At 51.7% G+C, this 15,555-nt stretch overlaps 1 protein-coding gene across 3 annotated transcripts in view; it reads right to left on the bottom strand.

Moving 5' to 3' along the window:
• The window catches only part of Agrn (agrin), a 32,096-nt gene that overhangs the window by 5,883 nt on the left and 10,658 nt on the right, over window positions 1-15,555 (bottom strand). The window contains exons 1-24 of one of the 3 annotated variants that reach the window (XM_059255590.1): window positions 14,232-14,754; window positions 13,716-13,763; window positions 8,080-8,295; window positions 7,780-8,004; window positions 7,462-7,686; window positions 7,088-7,294; window positions 5,885-6,103; window positions 5,618-5,812; window positions 5,333-5,533; window positions 5,102-5,250; window positions 4,911-5,016; window positions 3,757-3,873; window positions 3,512-3,676; window positions 3,231-3,374; window positions 3,016-3,140; window positions 2,837-2,942; window positions 2,417-2,749; window positions 2,175-2,312; window positions 1,619-1,746; window positions 1,385-1,499; window positions 1,184-1,303; window positions 746-1,069; window positions 455-647; window positions 61-276 (exon numbers count right to left, since the gene is read on the bottom strand). In XM_059255590.1, the coding sequence (XP_059111573.1) occupies window positions 61-276; window positions 455-647; window positions 746-1,069; window positions 1,184-1,303; window positions 1,385-1,499; window positions 1,619-1,746; window positions 2,175-2,312; window positions 2,417-2,749; window positions 2,837-2,942; window positions 3,016-3,140; window positions 3,231-3,374; window positions 3,512-3,676; window positions 3,757-3,873; window positions 4,911-5,016; window positions 5,102-5,250; window positions 5,333-5,533; window positions 5,618-5,812; window positions 5,885-6,103; window positions 7,088-7,294; window positions 7,462-7,686; window positions 7,780-8,004; window positions 8,080-8,295; window positions 13,716-13,763; window positions 14,232-14,379 (4,163 nt within the window). In that variant the 5' untranslated portion in view covers window positions 14,380-14,754. Of the gene's footprint in view, window positions 1-60; window positions 277-454; window positions 648-745; window positions 1,070-1,183; window positions 1,304-1,384; window positions 1,500-1,618; window positions 1,747-2,174; window positions 2,313-2,416; window positions 2,750-2,836; window positions 2,943-3,015; window positions 3,141-3,230; window positions 3,375-3,511; window positions 3,677-3,756; window positions 3,874-4,910; window positions 5,017-5,101; window positions 5,251-5,332; window positions 5,534-5,617; window positions 5,813-5,884; window positions 6,104-7,087; window positions 7,295-7,461; window positions 7,687-7,779; window positions 8,005-8,079; window positions 8,296-13,715; window positions 13,764-14,231; window positions 14,755-15,555 lie in introns of those variants that run through there. The other 2 variants (XM_059255589.1, XM_059255591.1) reach the window with 2 other exon arrangements.

Genomic DNA, 15,555 nt, shown 5'->3' on the forward strand with positions numbered 1-15,555 from the left:
ATTTGTTACCCAGAGTCAGAGACCAGGGGCCCAGCCAGTCTCCAGCCTATTCCTGCTCACATGGCAGCCTGTTCTTCTGGGACACCACCCACAAAGAGGTTTGTGTCCAAGTTGAGGCCATCAGTGCCACTGGGACTTTCACCCACAACAGGAGTCTCGCCATCCACAGAAAGTGTGCCCTGCCGCCAATGCCGTGACAATTCTAGGCGGTGCCATCGTCCTGGTTCCACTGGCACTGAGCTCGTTAGTACTGCTGGCCCTGAGCCTGTGTCAAACCTGGACATGAGAGCAGGTGCTTAGGATGTTGTCCAGGCCTACCACAAGCCTAGCCTACATCATCTTACCCAAGACTTTACCCCTGTAGATTTAGAAGGTCTGGATTGGTCTCTGCCACCATACAGTCCATCTGACCTACAGAAGCCATGCCCATGTACTACCCATCCACCATGCCCACCTGAACTGTACATGTCCATCCAGCAGAGCCAGAGCTAGGAAGTCCTTGCCATGTACATTTCCATTGTAGAGTAGCAGTCCCTCAGTCTCCAGTGCCCGGAATTCCAATGCCAGACGTAGTGTGTGGTAGGCCCGGAGGGTGGGGAATGCCAAGAAGGAGTGGCCCTCAAAAGCTGGCACAGAGGGGAATTGTACTGCAGGGAACAGACAGAGCTAAGCTAGAGGAGTGCCTGAGACTCTGCTTCACCCTCTGGCCATTATCCCTAAGCCCTCCAGCATTGAGTAACCTTACCCTCCTCACAGACAGTGCCACCCCTGCCTACAGTGCAGCTGCAGGTGAAGCCCTTGCCAGAATCCTGGTCCTGGCAGGTGCCTCCATGGAGGCAAGGTTGGGAATCACAGGACTTTGGGGGCTGTTGAGGGCCTGGGGTCTGAGGCTGGTCAGTGCTAGGGGCAGTTGTAGGTGGCCGGCGTGTGGTTAGTGGTGCTGTGGTTCTGCCAATAGGCCAGCTGGTGTGACTGGGGTAGACTCGTGGGGTGACAGCAGAGGCTAGCAGTCGGCTCACAGTGGTGGCTCTGGCTGTGGCAGCTCCCGTAAGGAAAGTAGGGAACCAGTCTGCAGAGAAGGATAACTGTTAGGTACATATGAAGGGCATAGGGCATGCAAAGTATTGTTGAGGTATGGAGGCTAGAGGAGGACAGGCAAGATGAGGTCTAACCTAGCACTCACCAAAGTCCAAGAATCGCACATGCTCCTGCAGAGGCCTTCTCACCACCAGGGCCCATGGTCTGGATACCTGAATCTGTCGGAGCAGGGCCCGGCCTACATCTGGTGCCTGGAAGGCTGTGGCTAAGGAGGAGAGAGTCCTGAGCATGACCTGGTTCCATATAGTCCATATCCATATCTCCCATGAAGGAAACAGGGGCTTACTAGGGTCAAAGTGAACATCCACAATGGCACGAACTAATTTGCCAGGCCCCAGGTCCCGTAGGTGGACACTCCAGAAGTCCTTCTTGACATCTGAATTCCGGAATAGGTCGTCCAGCTGTGGGTAGGTGTTGAGTGAGGGCAGTAGGTACTGTCTAAACCCAGTTAAGATTGGTTCACTTGAGCCTGTCATCTGGGTCTGTCCTAGATGGGCAGGCACCCCACAAACCCTCATACCGTGCTTTCAATGCTCCTTGCAGTCTCCCCAAACAACTCTGACTTGGGGTCAGCCATCTCAGGTGTGTAGAACAGCTCCTGTCCCTCGACCCCCTCAAGCTCCAGCACTCCCTGGAATGCCTTGGTAGCTGTGGGGGAGGGGTAGTGAGGCCCTGCCAATATCATCTAGCCTCCTAGCAGCCACAGAAGCAAGACCCACAGCAAGCCATGTGGTGTATAGAGCAGGGATGTTAGTCAGATGATCATGGGGTTAGTGAGTGGGGACCCCAGGGTAGGGCTGGTGTCAGTTACCAGGCAATTCCTAGGAGCAGGTGCCCCAAGCTGGCTTGCAAGGAGAAAGATGGGTTAGGTATAGGGTCTTTGGCACAAACGCATATTCAATGGCTGAGACCAGAGTGCACGTGTGTGCCAAATCTCCAAACCCCGACACTCTCAAGTGCTGGAGCCAGAATATTATAACCTTATACCAACCTGCTGCCACAAGATGAAGACAGTACTACTCCTGGTACATCTACGCTGTTCCTCAAGCTCACTCCCTTCCCCATTGTCCACTTACCAGGACAGTTGGAGCCTTCTGAGTCCAGTGAGGGTGTCTTGCCATCTGAACAGCAGCCCAAAGGTGAGTTGTAGCAGGAAGCCCTCTCAATGGGTGGCCCATGGGTCACCACAATGCTGCCCACAGGGGGATCCAGTCCTGGGGAAATGTAGTCTAAGCACAGCCCTGGGTAGGAGCCACTCTTGGGCTCTACCCCCACATCACCCTCAGACCTGCCCACATGCCCCTGAGGCCCTGCTCACCCCCAGACCCGCCCCCACTGGCCTCCTCATCTCCGCTCAGCTCCTCATCGCCACTCCCATTGGTGCTGCCAGATTCGCTGAAGATTGATGTGGCAAGACTGGTTACATCAGTGGGTGCTGTTGGAGGCACAGTCAGCACAGGCCATGCAGTGCTCCTGGGGATGCTGACTGTAGTCTGAGGTCGTGATGTGGGTAACGGGGTGGGCCAATCATGGATGGTACTACTGGGAGCCAGAGGAAGGCCACTGTTGGGGGATGGCAGTGCCTTGCTCAGAACATGCCTTGGGGTGGTCATAGATGCAGATGCTGGGGAAGCTCCAGGAACAACAATCTCTGCAAAAAAGAGGGATGTTCGGGGCTGGAGCCAGGACAGAATCAAGTCCTTCTGGTTTGTTCTAGGTAGTTGCTCCAGGTCCTTACCCTGGCATGGGCCAAGACTCTGAGTGGAGATGTCTAGGCCTTGGCGACAGGCAATAGTCTTCAGCTGGCATTCATTGCCATATGTGACACCATCTGATCCACAGACCTGGAGTACAGGAAAAGGATGCTTGGGAAAGGCCTCCTCACTCCCATCACTCTCCATATATTCCACTCCTTACCTTGGTAGAGTTAGCCTCTGGACATGTGAGAGCTGGGCAGACACAGTGGGCAAAACCAGCGTCCTCTACGCAGGAGGCACCAAACTCACAGTGTATCTCCACACAAGTCACAGGTGTCATGGAATCTGGGGTAGGCATGAAAGATCCCTTCCAACTCAGGTACTCCCACCCTCAGCAATGGGAGTCCTGGGGTCAGCACCAGTCCCTGCCCTCACCTGCTTCACAGCCCATTTGGCCCAGGGCTTGACCATCTGGACACTGCCCACACTTGGGACCAGCCACACCAGGTCTACAGGAACACAGGCCAGTCATCTGCTCACAGTCATCTCTCACAGCACCCCGAGGGTCACAGCTACAGGCTGGGGGAGTGGGAGGGAGGAATCTATACTTTAGATAGGCTCCCTCATGCCCCAGAACCCTACCAGGTATTGGTCAAGCCAAGACATGAGCAGTGATGGGGTGGACAGGCAGGAGCGCTTGGAGCTTTGTTACTCACGAGTGCAACCACTATGACCATCAGTGACAATGCCACGGAAGTTCCAGAAGCCAGGCTCACAGCGATCACACCTGAGGCCTCCCACACCTGGTCGGCAGGAGCACTGGCCTGTAGCTGGGTCACAGGTGCCACTATAGGAACCATGTGGGTTACAATGGCAGGTGCCTGCAAGAGGAGAAAGCACTTGTCACAGGAGCTTGTATAGCTCTGTCAGACCATGGTCAGGGCTGGGTTCAGATACTCACTCGGACAGCCAGCAAAGCCTACACCCTGGGCAGCAGTGACATTGTCTTGGCAGCAGCCATAGGGGGTTTGGGCACAGTGGGGGAGGGCCATAGGTAGCAATGGAGCCAAGGTAGGGCCTGAGGAAAGGTACATAGGAATTTAGATTTGATGTAGTGCTAGATGTTTACCCTAAACCCAATTACTCTGCCTCAATGATTTCTGCCACATGACTCATCCCTTTTGACATCAATTTCCACTGGGAACCGAAAATCTAGGGCTGTCATAGATGAAACCAGCATATCACATATAAAGACATACAGTAAATGTAGAACCCAAAACCTACAAATATAAGAAGCCACATAAACATCCCCATGTACACATACATTACTGGAGTCACAAACAGACATACAAACAGATATAAATGTACACATAAACGAAGACACATTTATATGCATTCACACTCACATTCCTCTAAAATATTATTTATTCCTGGGCGTATACATCTGTGTACATGCACAAACATAAATCAGCACAGTCTCCTTCCTTCTTCCCTCCCTCCCTCTCTCCCTCTCTTCCTTCCTTCCTTCCTTGGAGATAGGGTTTCTCTGTGTAGCCCTGACTGTCCTGGAATTCACTCTGTAGGCTGGCCTGGAACTCAGAAATCTACCTACCTCTGAGATTAAAGGCATGCGCCACCATTCCCAGCCTGTCATCAATCTCTTTTCTACAAGAGCTAAAGTGCCTAGTGGGTGCCCCTATGGCCTCCATTTGGAAACCTAGTCTGGCTCATAGAAACTGAGTGCTTGGTGCACACCTTTAATTCTAGTACCCAAGGAGCAGGAAGCAGGTAGACCTAAAAATTCAAGGCCAGCCTGGTCTACATAGGTAGTTCCAGAACAGCCAGGACTATGTAGAGAGACTCTATCTCAAAATAAATAAATAATAATAACAACAACAAAAAGAAAACCAAAATAAATACATAAAATTTGAAAACAAAAGACAAAGCTACCATCATCATCATCATCAACAACACTACAAGTCACCACAGCACACGCGCATGTCCACAGCTTATATCTCTATCATGAACCATAGAACACGCACACACAGTGAAACAGAAGCACAAATGTATAGAACATGCCACCACATGCTGGATGTGTTTTGTACAGCCACTCACCACGGCAGACTCCCTGAGCAGCAACATATAGTTCTTGCTGTGATTCACACCTGGCCTTCTTCAGGTCACACTCAGTGTTATAGGTGATCCCATCTGAGCCACACACCTGGAGGAACGGGATCAATGTGGACTGCCTTGACCCCCTCCCCAGTGCACCCATCCTGGAGCCGTGAGAAAGCTTCTGTACTCACTGGGCTTCTAAGGACACTCTGGCAGCTGAAGTCACAGACACATGGCCCATCCTCTGAGTCCTCATCCCAGACACCACCATGCTGCCGGCATAGCTCCTGCTCACACTCATTGTCTTCCCCAGAACCAGAGCCCCCAGAGCCACACTCAGCTGCAGGAAAAGAGAGCAGTCATCTATGAAGTCTCCATCAGAGACTGAGGTCTAGGGCCTCACACCAGTTACCTGAGCTTACCCTGCTCACATGGCCCTGCACGGGTCTCCTCAATTTGTACCTGCTGCTGACACGCAGCTTCTCGTAGCTCACAGGCACTGAGGTAGGTGACACCATCACTGCCACACACAGGGCCAGGTGGGGGGTGCTCACAACGGGGACACACACACTGTCCAGCTGAGCACACAGCCCCAAAGGCACAAACTGTGTCTCCACAGGTCTCTATAGGAGATGGTAAAAAGCAGGAGTAAGCGTGATTCCCTGATTGAGGAATCATGGAAGCCTATCCCATCTGGTCCCACTCACGGCAGTGTCCAGCTGAGGCCACATGTAGGCTGATCTGGTGTGTACAGGCATGGACATGCAGCTCGCATTCACTAGCATATGTGCGCCCATCAGAGCCACATACAGGCTGGGCTGAGGCCACACATTCAGAGGGGCACACACAGCGTCCAGTCTCCATCTCGCACAGGGATCCAAAACGGCACTGGCCACATCGGTCTGGGGAGGAAGCTCTATCACCATGTTGACCAAAAGCCTCCTCCCAACCCAACCCACTTGCCCACCACTGACCACAGGGTCCTCTGCGGGCCACCCGGATTTCCCTCTTGAGGGCACAGGCCATGGATTCCAGCTCGCATACACTGCCATAAGTGACACCATCGTTGCCGCACACAGGATCGTAGATACCCGAGCACACCTGCTGGCACTCACACACAGCTTCCCCATTCTTCACTGTGCATATTGCCCCAAATGCACACTGCACTCCATGGCATGGGGATGGGGTCTGGTCTGGAGAGGATGTGGTACTCAGTCCACATTCTCCTCCAGATGTGGACAAAGCCCACTCCCACGCAATAGCCCCTCTCCAGGGTGGGAATGGTGGAAGACCTAGATGCACAGGACACAGCAGAGAAAGAGACAGACACACAACAGAGGTGGATGGGGACACATGAGTTTCTGACTGTCCATAGCAGGTCACTGACCCTGGACCACCAGCAGCCCTAGGATATTATGCACATGGGGGTTGAAACTTTTCCCCCATGAATGGGAAAACCCTATACCCCACAATCACAGACTACACAGGGAAGAGGGTGTCTGTCAACTTGCTCTGAGGACCAGAAGGCCAGGCAGTAGCAAGCCACTCCCCCCAGCCGCGCCGGGGGCAGACCTCGGGCTGTGGGCTCCTGATGGGCAGGCGCGTCCCCTCATCCTGCCAGCAGATCAGGCTGGAAGACACAAGAGTCGGAGCCGAGAGGGAAGGAAGGACCAAGAAGAGACAGATGCAGAAAGAAAGATGGACAGAGGACTGACCAAGACAAACAGCAGAGGCAGGCAGGGCCATAGAGGCCCACAGCCCCAAAGGGACCTGCTGGCCACTGCCCAATTTCCTCCACCCTCTCCACTGGTCCCTCAATTCCCAAATTACAATCTACCTCTAAGAGGCTTGAACTGCACTGTGTTCCCAGAGCAAGGAATCTCCAGTACCATATCCATTCCTGCCCACCCAAGTAGTCTGTGCCCTGAGCAGTACGGAGACTGATGATGATGAACCAGAGGACCTGCTGGTGTAGCAAGGCCAAGTGCACACTGCTTTTGTCCCATCTCCTAGGTTCCCCAGTTCCCCTCCTCATAGCCTCCACATACCAGCACCTTCCCCAAGTGACCCCAGCCCAGGACTCCGGGAAGTACATGACAAGGAATGGAAATGGTGTATGATAGGGACAAGGAATGATGCAAGACCAGCTATTTCCAGCTGGATCCCAAGTTGCTCACCACACGGGCCCTGGTGCTTGGGGGGAATGGTAAGCTGTTGCCGACACTCAGCCTGTTGGCGCCAGCAGTCATTGTCATATGTGTGCCCATCCTGGGCACACACAGGCCTGTAAGCCCCATCACAGATGACACGATCGCAGGAGCAGTGGGGACGGCCACGGCGTGACAGGCACACAGAGTTGAACTGGCAAGTCTCCTGGCACTGGTCTGGGAGCAGGCAAGCAGATCAGATAGGCAGAGTATCACACCAACTGTCTATCATGTACAGAGTACTCATGGGTACCTGACATGGTGAGTAGGGACATGAGGTATACAGAAGTGGGACCTAATGAGCCACAGTGGCAGGGGTGGATCAGTCCTCTGGGAGCACCAACCTCGAGGCTGGCACTGGCCAGAGCGTACTTTCTGGAGAAGCAGGCCATGGGTTGCACCAGTACGGCCCATGACACAGTCATTTTCATAGGTGACCCCATCATCTCCACAGACAGGTGTGTGCTTGGCAGGGCAGTTCTCTGGTCGCAGAAGCATCTCTGGGTGCCGTGTACGTGGGTTCACACGGCAGATGTGGTTCAGGTCTGACATGCTGCCCTGGCAGGGGTCTAGAGTCCGAGGGTAGAAATCAAGGGCTGTCACCAGTGCACATAGAAGAGTCTTGTATGGGAGAAGCAAAATATAGTGAGTGCTTTGCTTACCACAAGGGCCATCAAACTTCTTGAAGATGTGCTCCTGGCGGGCACAGGCATGACGCAGCAGCTGGCACTCACTAGGATAGTCAATACCATCACTGCCACACACAGTGCCATCAGGGGCCCCAAAGCAGGTAGTAGGGCACAGGCATGAGGCAGTCTGTCCATCGGCTGAGGGTACACAGGTGCTGCCAAAACTGCAGGTCACATTGGCACAGGGGTCCCGGGACCCTGTGGGTACACAGGTGAGGTCACGCTGATTTTCCATGCCCAACCCCCCAACACACACAGCCCATACTCACTTACCACATGGTCCTTGGCGAAGTAGGCGGATGCGCCGTTGCTGGTTGCACTGTGCACGCTGTAGCTCACACTCGTTGCTATAGGTAGAGGCATCCGAACCACACACAGGAGCCACAGTAGCAGGGCAGACATTCTTCTTGCACACACAGGAGGCCTGGCTTGGATCCTCAACACTGGGTTCACATACAGCACCAAAGCCACATAACATTCCCCTGCATACTGAGTTTAGACCAGAGGAAGGGTATTCAGAAGCAGATTGGCCAGGAATCGTTCCTAGGTGCACACACCCATGAGTCTTTGCATCACATTCTGTTTGTGCCCAAATCTCATAGGAAGATCCATATTTAAGTATTCACATGACTGAGCTCACCTCAAACACATAAGCACGTACATCCTACAACTGATAGTCATCAATGCACATGCTCAACCCCACTCTGAAAGGCTCCTGGAACCTTCCCTCATGGGAGAGAAGCTTCCCTCACCTTATACTCCACCACTGTAGAGAGTTCATGTCCCGACAACAGGACAAAGCATTCACTCCCAGCACACCTCCATGGACTCTGACACACAACGGAAGGGCCCCAGCTATGAATACCTTAGCTTCACCCACATAAGCCTCAGTGCTCAGCTCCAGTGTGGGTGGGTTCCTGAGGTTGAGCTGGAAGGACCTTGAAGGATCTGGGTGAGGACATATACTGAGGTGTCTATGAAATCTCAGAGAGCCTTGCCACTGCTAACTTGAGGAGATTGAGAGGTGTGAATGAAGGAAGCTGGCTATGGGTGTTACATCTGTCTGTTTTTACTTCACAAAACTCAGACTAACCTCATCTTAGGTTTCTTTCTTGAGGGTTGTGTCTGTCTCCAGCTGACTCCTGCTACCTCCCAGTAAGGACCACCTCCACAACCTTCTGAGAACCCCAACCTCTTTCACTTTCCTCAGGGTCTAATGGGCACTATGTACTACTAGGAGTTTGGAATCTCCTTCCACATACACCTTTTTCTTCTTTCATTACTCCTTCCCCACCACTTCTCTAATAGGTCTTTCTCACCTGCACAAGTACAATGTCCTGCCCTGCCCCAATCTGTACTGTTTCTACTCTTTTCTCCCTCAAACTCTTTTCTCTGTTTACTCCCCTCACCTTCCAAGGCCCCCATAGTCAGCTTCTCCCATTTATAATCCTTTAACACTTCCCACCCAGACTCAAGTTGATCAAATGGGATCACACAGGTACCTCCCTTTTGTCTTTCTGGGCCCTTACTTCAGAAAATGTCCTCATTCAAGTCCTGAGTCTTGTCCCAGTGCAACTGCCTCCTATATTCAGCCCCACACACCCATTCACATAAGAGTTTTCTAACATTGTAGTCTCTGTGTTGCAAATGTCCAGCCCATGCATTGTTGCTGAACCTCTTCAGCAGCCTAACTGGCTCAGGGGAAGGGCCAGGTGTTGTTCACTAATCCCACAAGTAAAGTGGACACTGGTACATTCAAAGTTCAGATACCCATTGGGGAAGCCTTCCTAAGCACAGCACTGGGGCTGAAACCCTCTGAGAAGATGAACCATGAGGTGGGCAGGCCTCTTAAGGGTTACAGCTACCTAGATCTACTAAGTGTTTAATTGGATGTAATTGTCACCACCTCATATCATGCTCAGAAACTAACCAGAAGCAGTCTTGGATATCTCTGAGGAGGACAGGGTACATATGGACAGCCATAGCAATGTGCTACCTCTGCCTGCCTTCCCTATGACTTGTGTTTGTGCTTACCCTCCTCAGCTTAGAGCCAGGCGTTCCCACACTGTGCCTTGGTGACCTCTTCCCTTTCTGTAAATGGGGACAGTAAGCACCTATTCCCTGAGCTATGATTTACCAATGTCTGCAAAACTTAAGAGAAGGGGCCCCCGACAAGTACTGAGAAGAGCATATAATAACAGGGTTGTTGGCCTTCCTGGTCTTGGCTCAAAATGAACATATATTTCGTTCATCAGTGGTCTCTTTTCATGCCTGGCCAACACCTCTCTCCTACTTAGTATTCTCTCTCTCTATTGTACCATCCTCAAATTTGGCCTTCTCTTACTTAAGCCGCCTGAAGGTCTCATACCAAATTCAATTAGTACTTTCTGAGGCTGAGCTGATGCTCGATGGCTGCACTCTTTAGCTGCTGACCAAGGTGTCCCCTAGGTCCAATCTCTGGGTCTGTGCCTGGCACCCAGTTCTTTGGCTGACTGATAGTGTCTATACTTCTTGGGCCTCTCTATCAGATTACCTGGCCTAGCCAATCTCTCCCAGGTCTCAAACCCACAGACAAGGACAGCTATTCATTCCTTCACCCACCAAGACCCACACGTAGCTCTACAAACGTAAGATTTTATCTCAACAACAATAAGAAAGAAGAATTATCCCTTAAACCACGGTGATACCTGCTTTATTGAAGTTTAAGTGTATCCCTTACCCACAGGACCAAGAGATCATAAAAGCTCAAGACAATTTTCTTTTTTTTTTTTTTTTTTTTTTTTTTTTTTTTTTTGAGACAGGGTTTCTCTCTATAGCCCTGGCTGTCCTGCAACTTGCTCTATAGACCAGGATGGTCTCACACTCAGTGATCCACCTGCCTTTGCCTCCTAAGTGCTGGGATTAAAAAATGCACACCACCTAATCCCAGCGCTTGGAGGCAGAGGCAGGAGGACCTCTGTGAGTTAGAGGATAGCCTGGTCTACAGAGCAAGTTCCAGGACAGCCAGGACTGTCACACAGAAAAACTATGTCTCGGAAAACCAAAAAAAAAAAAAAAGTGCACCCTATCACCCATGGTCAAGACAAGTTTCTGTTTTTTGTTTTGTTTTGTTTTTTTGAGACAGGGTTTCTCTGTAATCTTGGCTATCCTGGAATTCTTTCTGTAGACCAGGTTGGCCTTGAACTCAGAGACCTGCTTGTCTCTGTCTCCAGAGTGCTGGGATTAAAAGGTGTGAGCCACCACCTCACAGCTCCCAAGACAAGTTTCTTAACTAAATGTTAGAACAGGCCCGATCTGAGACCACCTGAAGACAGGTATGGGTGAAATAATTACAAGCATGCACATTGCAGGCAGAGCTGTTTTAATAGCTCTGAACCTCAGGCACCACTCAAGTATCATCATGCAATGCTCACATATCAGGAAAGAAAGCAGAGGCTCAGTGAGATTTCCTGACAAAGCCATATCCCTAATAAACACCAGAGTTTAGCTCAGTTCCCATCTGTGCTCCTGGTCACTTCCCCACACTGCCTCTCATAAACACAGGTGGCACACCTGGACACCTATGATTCAACAGTCTCTAATGGATCATATCTGGGTCCCCCACTAAGTGTCCTCCTTAGCCCCTGTGGAACTTCTCCATGGTCTCCTAGCTTCCTATATAGGCAATCTTTCCATATGATGTTGGAGGCGTCCTGTACTTTTTATATCTACCATGGTGGTAGAGAGTATATTTAACTTCTTTACTAGTCTTTGGTAGGTTGGAGATGAAATAGATGGTTGCCCATGAGCCATGGCCTATGTCTAAAGTGTACAAAGCAAGTGCTGGATATCAATAAGGGGCCTGCATGTACAATTGTGGGAAATGCAGTGTGTGTAAAGGAAAGAAGACATCTGGCAGTTTTGGGGGTTTCAGAAGAAGCTGAAATTACCAAGAAGGAAGATCCCTTCCCTCCTGAGCCTACCTTGAATATAGACAGTTCTAGGCCTCTTGCCCCTAATCTGTAAACACTCAGCCCCAACCTCATGCACCATACTGAAGGGTACATTCCACCTACTAACAGCCCACCTCACTGGGAGTGATTTAGTCCCTTTTTTAAAAATGTGAAGAAGTGAGAGTCACTCCTCCCGCTTCCCATCCCAACAGGCAGATTACTTACTCATCCATCAACTCAGTCAATAGTCTCCGCAACTCTAGTAATAGTGAAGGTCATAGAGCATACAGTGGTATCCTACTGCCTTGATAATAACTTCCCAGGCAGAGGCACCTGGTGACATAGCCTCACCTTACCACAACCCAATCTGGGCTTGGGACTCTAAAGGACCTTTCAGATCTTGGGGGAGCAGCTGCTCAGGAAGGACACTGGTGTCAGGGATCAAGACTTAGGGCCATAAAACCAGAGCCCAGGGTTAGGTCAGAAGCACCTATCACTCACTACCAGCCTCCATTCCCACTATACCCCAACACTGCCCAACTAGCAGTCCTTGGGACCAAAAGCCTATTGGCCAAGTGTGTCAAAAAACACACTGCCAGCTTGCTAACATTATAGACTCAGGGAATAAAGGGCAGTTGGTTACAGACGACCTTTCTTTTCCCATTTGACCATCAAAAGGTAGGAGAGACCCTCTGATATCCTGCATCTGAATCAAGTTCCCACTTTTGGATGTCTGGGCTCCCCATTCCCAAGGAAACTCCCTGGTTTTACAGACTGCTGAGGCCCCCCAGAGAGTCCTACCTGAACCCTGACTTCCTAGTTTAGAACAGAAGGAGGGAGGCCTTATCAGTGCCAGGGTACTTTCCTCTACTCCAAAGACCCAGGAAATAACCCCGACTATCTACATAACCCAGGGCTGCTTCCTAGAAAGAAAACAACAGGGTCGATTCTCATAATGACACCCACAACCTCAATCCTAGGATTTCCTGAAGTCCCCACAACCCATATCCTGGTCAAAACAGAAACCATGGCTGGGCATGGTGGCATGCGTCTTTAATCCCAGCACTTGAGAGGCATAGGCAGGAGTGAGTTTGAGGCTAGCCTGATCTACATAGTAAATCCTAGGACAGCCAGTGCTATATAGAGACCCTGTCTCAACCCTTGACCCCAAACCAAAAACCCCAGAAACCATGGCTCTGCCACACGTAAGATAACACAAGACATATGATTTCTACAAAACTAGTCAGGTGCCCAGGCAGCAGAGTTGATGGGGTAGTAGGTACCAAGGACAGGGCTGGGAACTATACCCCTCTTGCTGTAAGGAGCCAGGCTGGGCTAGCTGAGATACAGTCTATTCCTACTAGTCTCTGCTTTCTTTTTTTTTTTTTTTTCTTTTTTTTCTAACACTGGTCAGTTCCTCGTCTCTTTATCATTAACTTAGTTACAGAAGCCTACACACTAGCAGCCCCTCTGGGAAAGCTGGCCCCAGCCCACAATGCCATAAAAAAGGTCAGCCTGCCCCTTCCATCATTTGCTCCCTCCCCCACCCCAGGGTCAGACCTAGGCCCTCTAGCCCTCAAACAGCTGTCACTAGCTTTACTGAGCCCTCCCCCACTACCCAATCCACTTTCCCTTCTGTCTGTTTCCAGCCCCACCCTTTCCTGAATAGGGAAAAAGACAAAGAAAAGGAATCCCTCCACAAACAGACTGACTTCAGTGCTCCATCCAAACCTCACACAAATCCTCTGACGTCATCTCTCAATTTGTAGGTTCTAAGACTGGTCCTGCTCAGAATATTGACCAGCACCTAAAGGCCCCTGTGGACTCCCTGGAAGGGATCCAGGCTCCCTTGCCCAGTTTCCTACTCCAAATACACCTGGTGTACACACTACAAAACAGTCCTAATCCTAGTAACCCTGTCCATTTTCACCCCCATTTTCAGTGTGCCAACCACCCGCCCCAACCACCGCCACTCACCATCAGGAGGCATAGGAGGCGCTGCTGTGAAGTGGGTTCCAGGTTTGTCTAGAGGGAGGAAAAAAGTTAGGTTCCTTTGAGCATGTATATTGCCCACTCACAACCACTCCTCAAGGCTCCAGTTATAATCAGCAAGGCTGGGAAGGTCACTGGCCAATGCAGAACAGACAGAGGAGGCCCTGGTCTTTCTCTGCCTCTTGAACTTCACAGCCACCTGCTTTCTCTGGATAAGTCCATCTCTTGCCCCTGCTCCCAATCGCAGCACTGATGTACCTACCCTTGCCAATTCCCACAGAGTTTTCTGCAGCTCAGGTTGAAGGTCTGCACCATTACAAGCCTAAGAATAGGTTTAAGAAGCCCAGGAATTTAGTGTGACCTATCCAATAACCAGAAGGAAAAGGTGCCCCATCTACAACAACTCCTGGATTTGATATGACCCTGTCTGCCCTGAAACCCTTGATAACTGAGATGAGGGGTTCACTGAGCAGAACAAGGGTACACCCAGCAGCCACCTACAGTTGCTGAGGAAAAGCAGCACCGCAAAGCCCAGCGTGGAAGTAGCCAACAGGATCAAGCAGATGTTGCAGGGGATCATGAAGTACCGAACCAGCAAGGAGGCACCAGGCTGCTGCCTGGGCCTGTGTTCCAGTGGCAGAGGAGGCATGATACAGCTCTATCCCACTTCTTGGATGTGGGGGTTCTTATGGAGTGCCCTTGGGCCTCTTCGGAGCTACTCCCCCCATGCTGGGTACCCTGGAGCAGCAGATGGCAGCTGTGATCTCAAAGTTTAGCCAGTTATGGCTGGGGGAGCACCAGGCCCTCCCCAGCCCTCCAGGATCATGGTGGGAGATAAGCAGAATTCTCTCCAAGTAGAAATCCCAAATGTGAGCTCAGAAGCAGGCAAACGATGATGGAGAACCAAGGCAACCCCTGTTGGCTACAATTCTTCCGCCCACTAGCCAGTGCTGTCCTCTGTAGCTCCTGGAGTCTGAAATGCAGGAAAGGCCCCAGAGACCAGAGGCGCCGGTGCAGGGCCTGTCTGCTCCTGCCTAGCAGAGGCGGGAGCACGATGGCAGCAGCGGGAGGAGCAACGGGCTTGGCTTTGGAGAGAGAATAAAGAATCGCGGAGGCGCCTGCCCACCTCCTGTGGCAGTGGCGGCGGCAGCGGCGGCGGCGGCGGCGGCGGCGGCGGCGGCGGCGGCGGCAGCAACAGCGGCGCAGGCAGTGCAGCTCTTCTTGTCCTCGCTGGGCTGGGGCAGTGAGTGAGGGGCGAGGGAATCCAAGGGGGCGGGCGCGGTGAGCAGAGACAAAGGAAGATGTCTCTGGGGACTCTAGCGTCCACAGGGAGTCGCAGTTGGGAGCAAAGAGGCTGGGGTGGATTAAGACCAGGATGCAAAGTGTACAAAAGGGACAGAGCAGCTCTGGGTAGAGGTAGAAGCTTGGGGAGGGTTGGTGCTGGTAAGAGGACAGGGACCAAGGGAGGGACAAGTGATGGGAGGGCAATGGGTCTGGAAATTGGAGAACAGGGGAGAAGTAGGAGTGGGCTAAGTGTTTCCATAGGGGAGCAGAGGCTGGGCCTGGAGAGGAGGCAATTGCTTGGTCCCTACCCCATGAAAGCTATTGAGGAAGTTGGGCAGGAGGCAGCCAAGTGAGGCTGAGGTTGCTGTGTGGGCAGAGTCAGTCCTCCCTTATCACTCTTAATGCCTGGCTGGGAGTCACACCATAAGGGGCTTGAGCCTGTAGGAAGGACTGAGCTCTGGGATTTGGTCTGCTTGTGCTTATGCATGCAGTATGCCAGTGCCTGCTGTTTCTGGTCCTGTAGGCTCTGCCTTGGCATCGA

The sequence above is a fragment of the Peromyscus eremicus genome, chromosome 2 (genome assembly GCF_949786415.1).
Source record: "Peromyscus eremicus chromosome 2, PerEre_H2_v1, whole genome shotgun sequence".
Lineage (NCBI taxonomy): Eukaryota > Metazoa > Chordata > Mammalia > Rodentia > Cricetidae > Peromyscus > Peromyscus eremicus.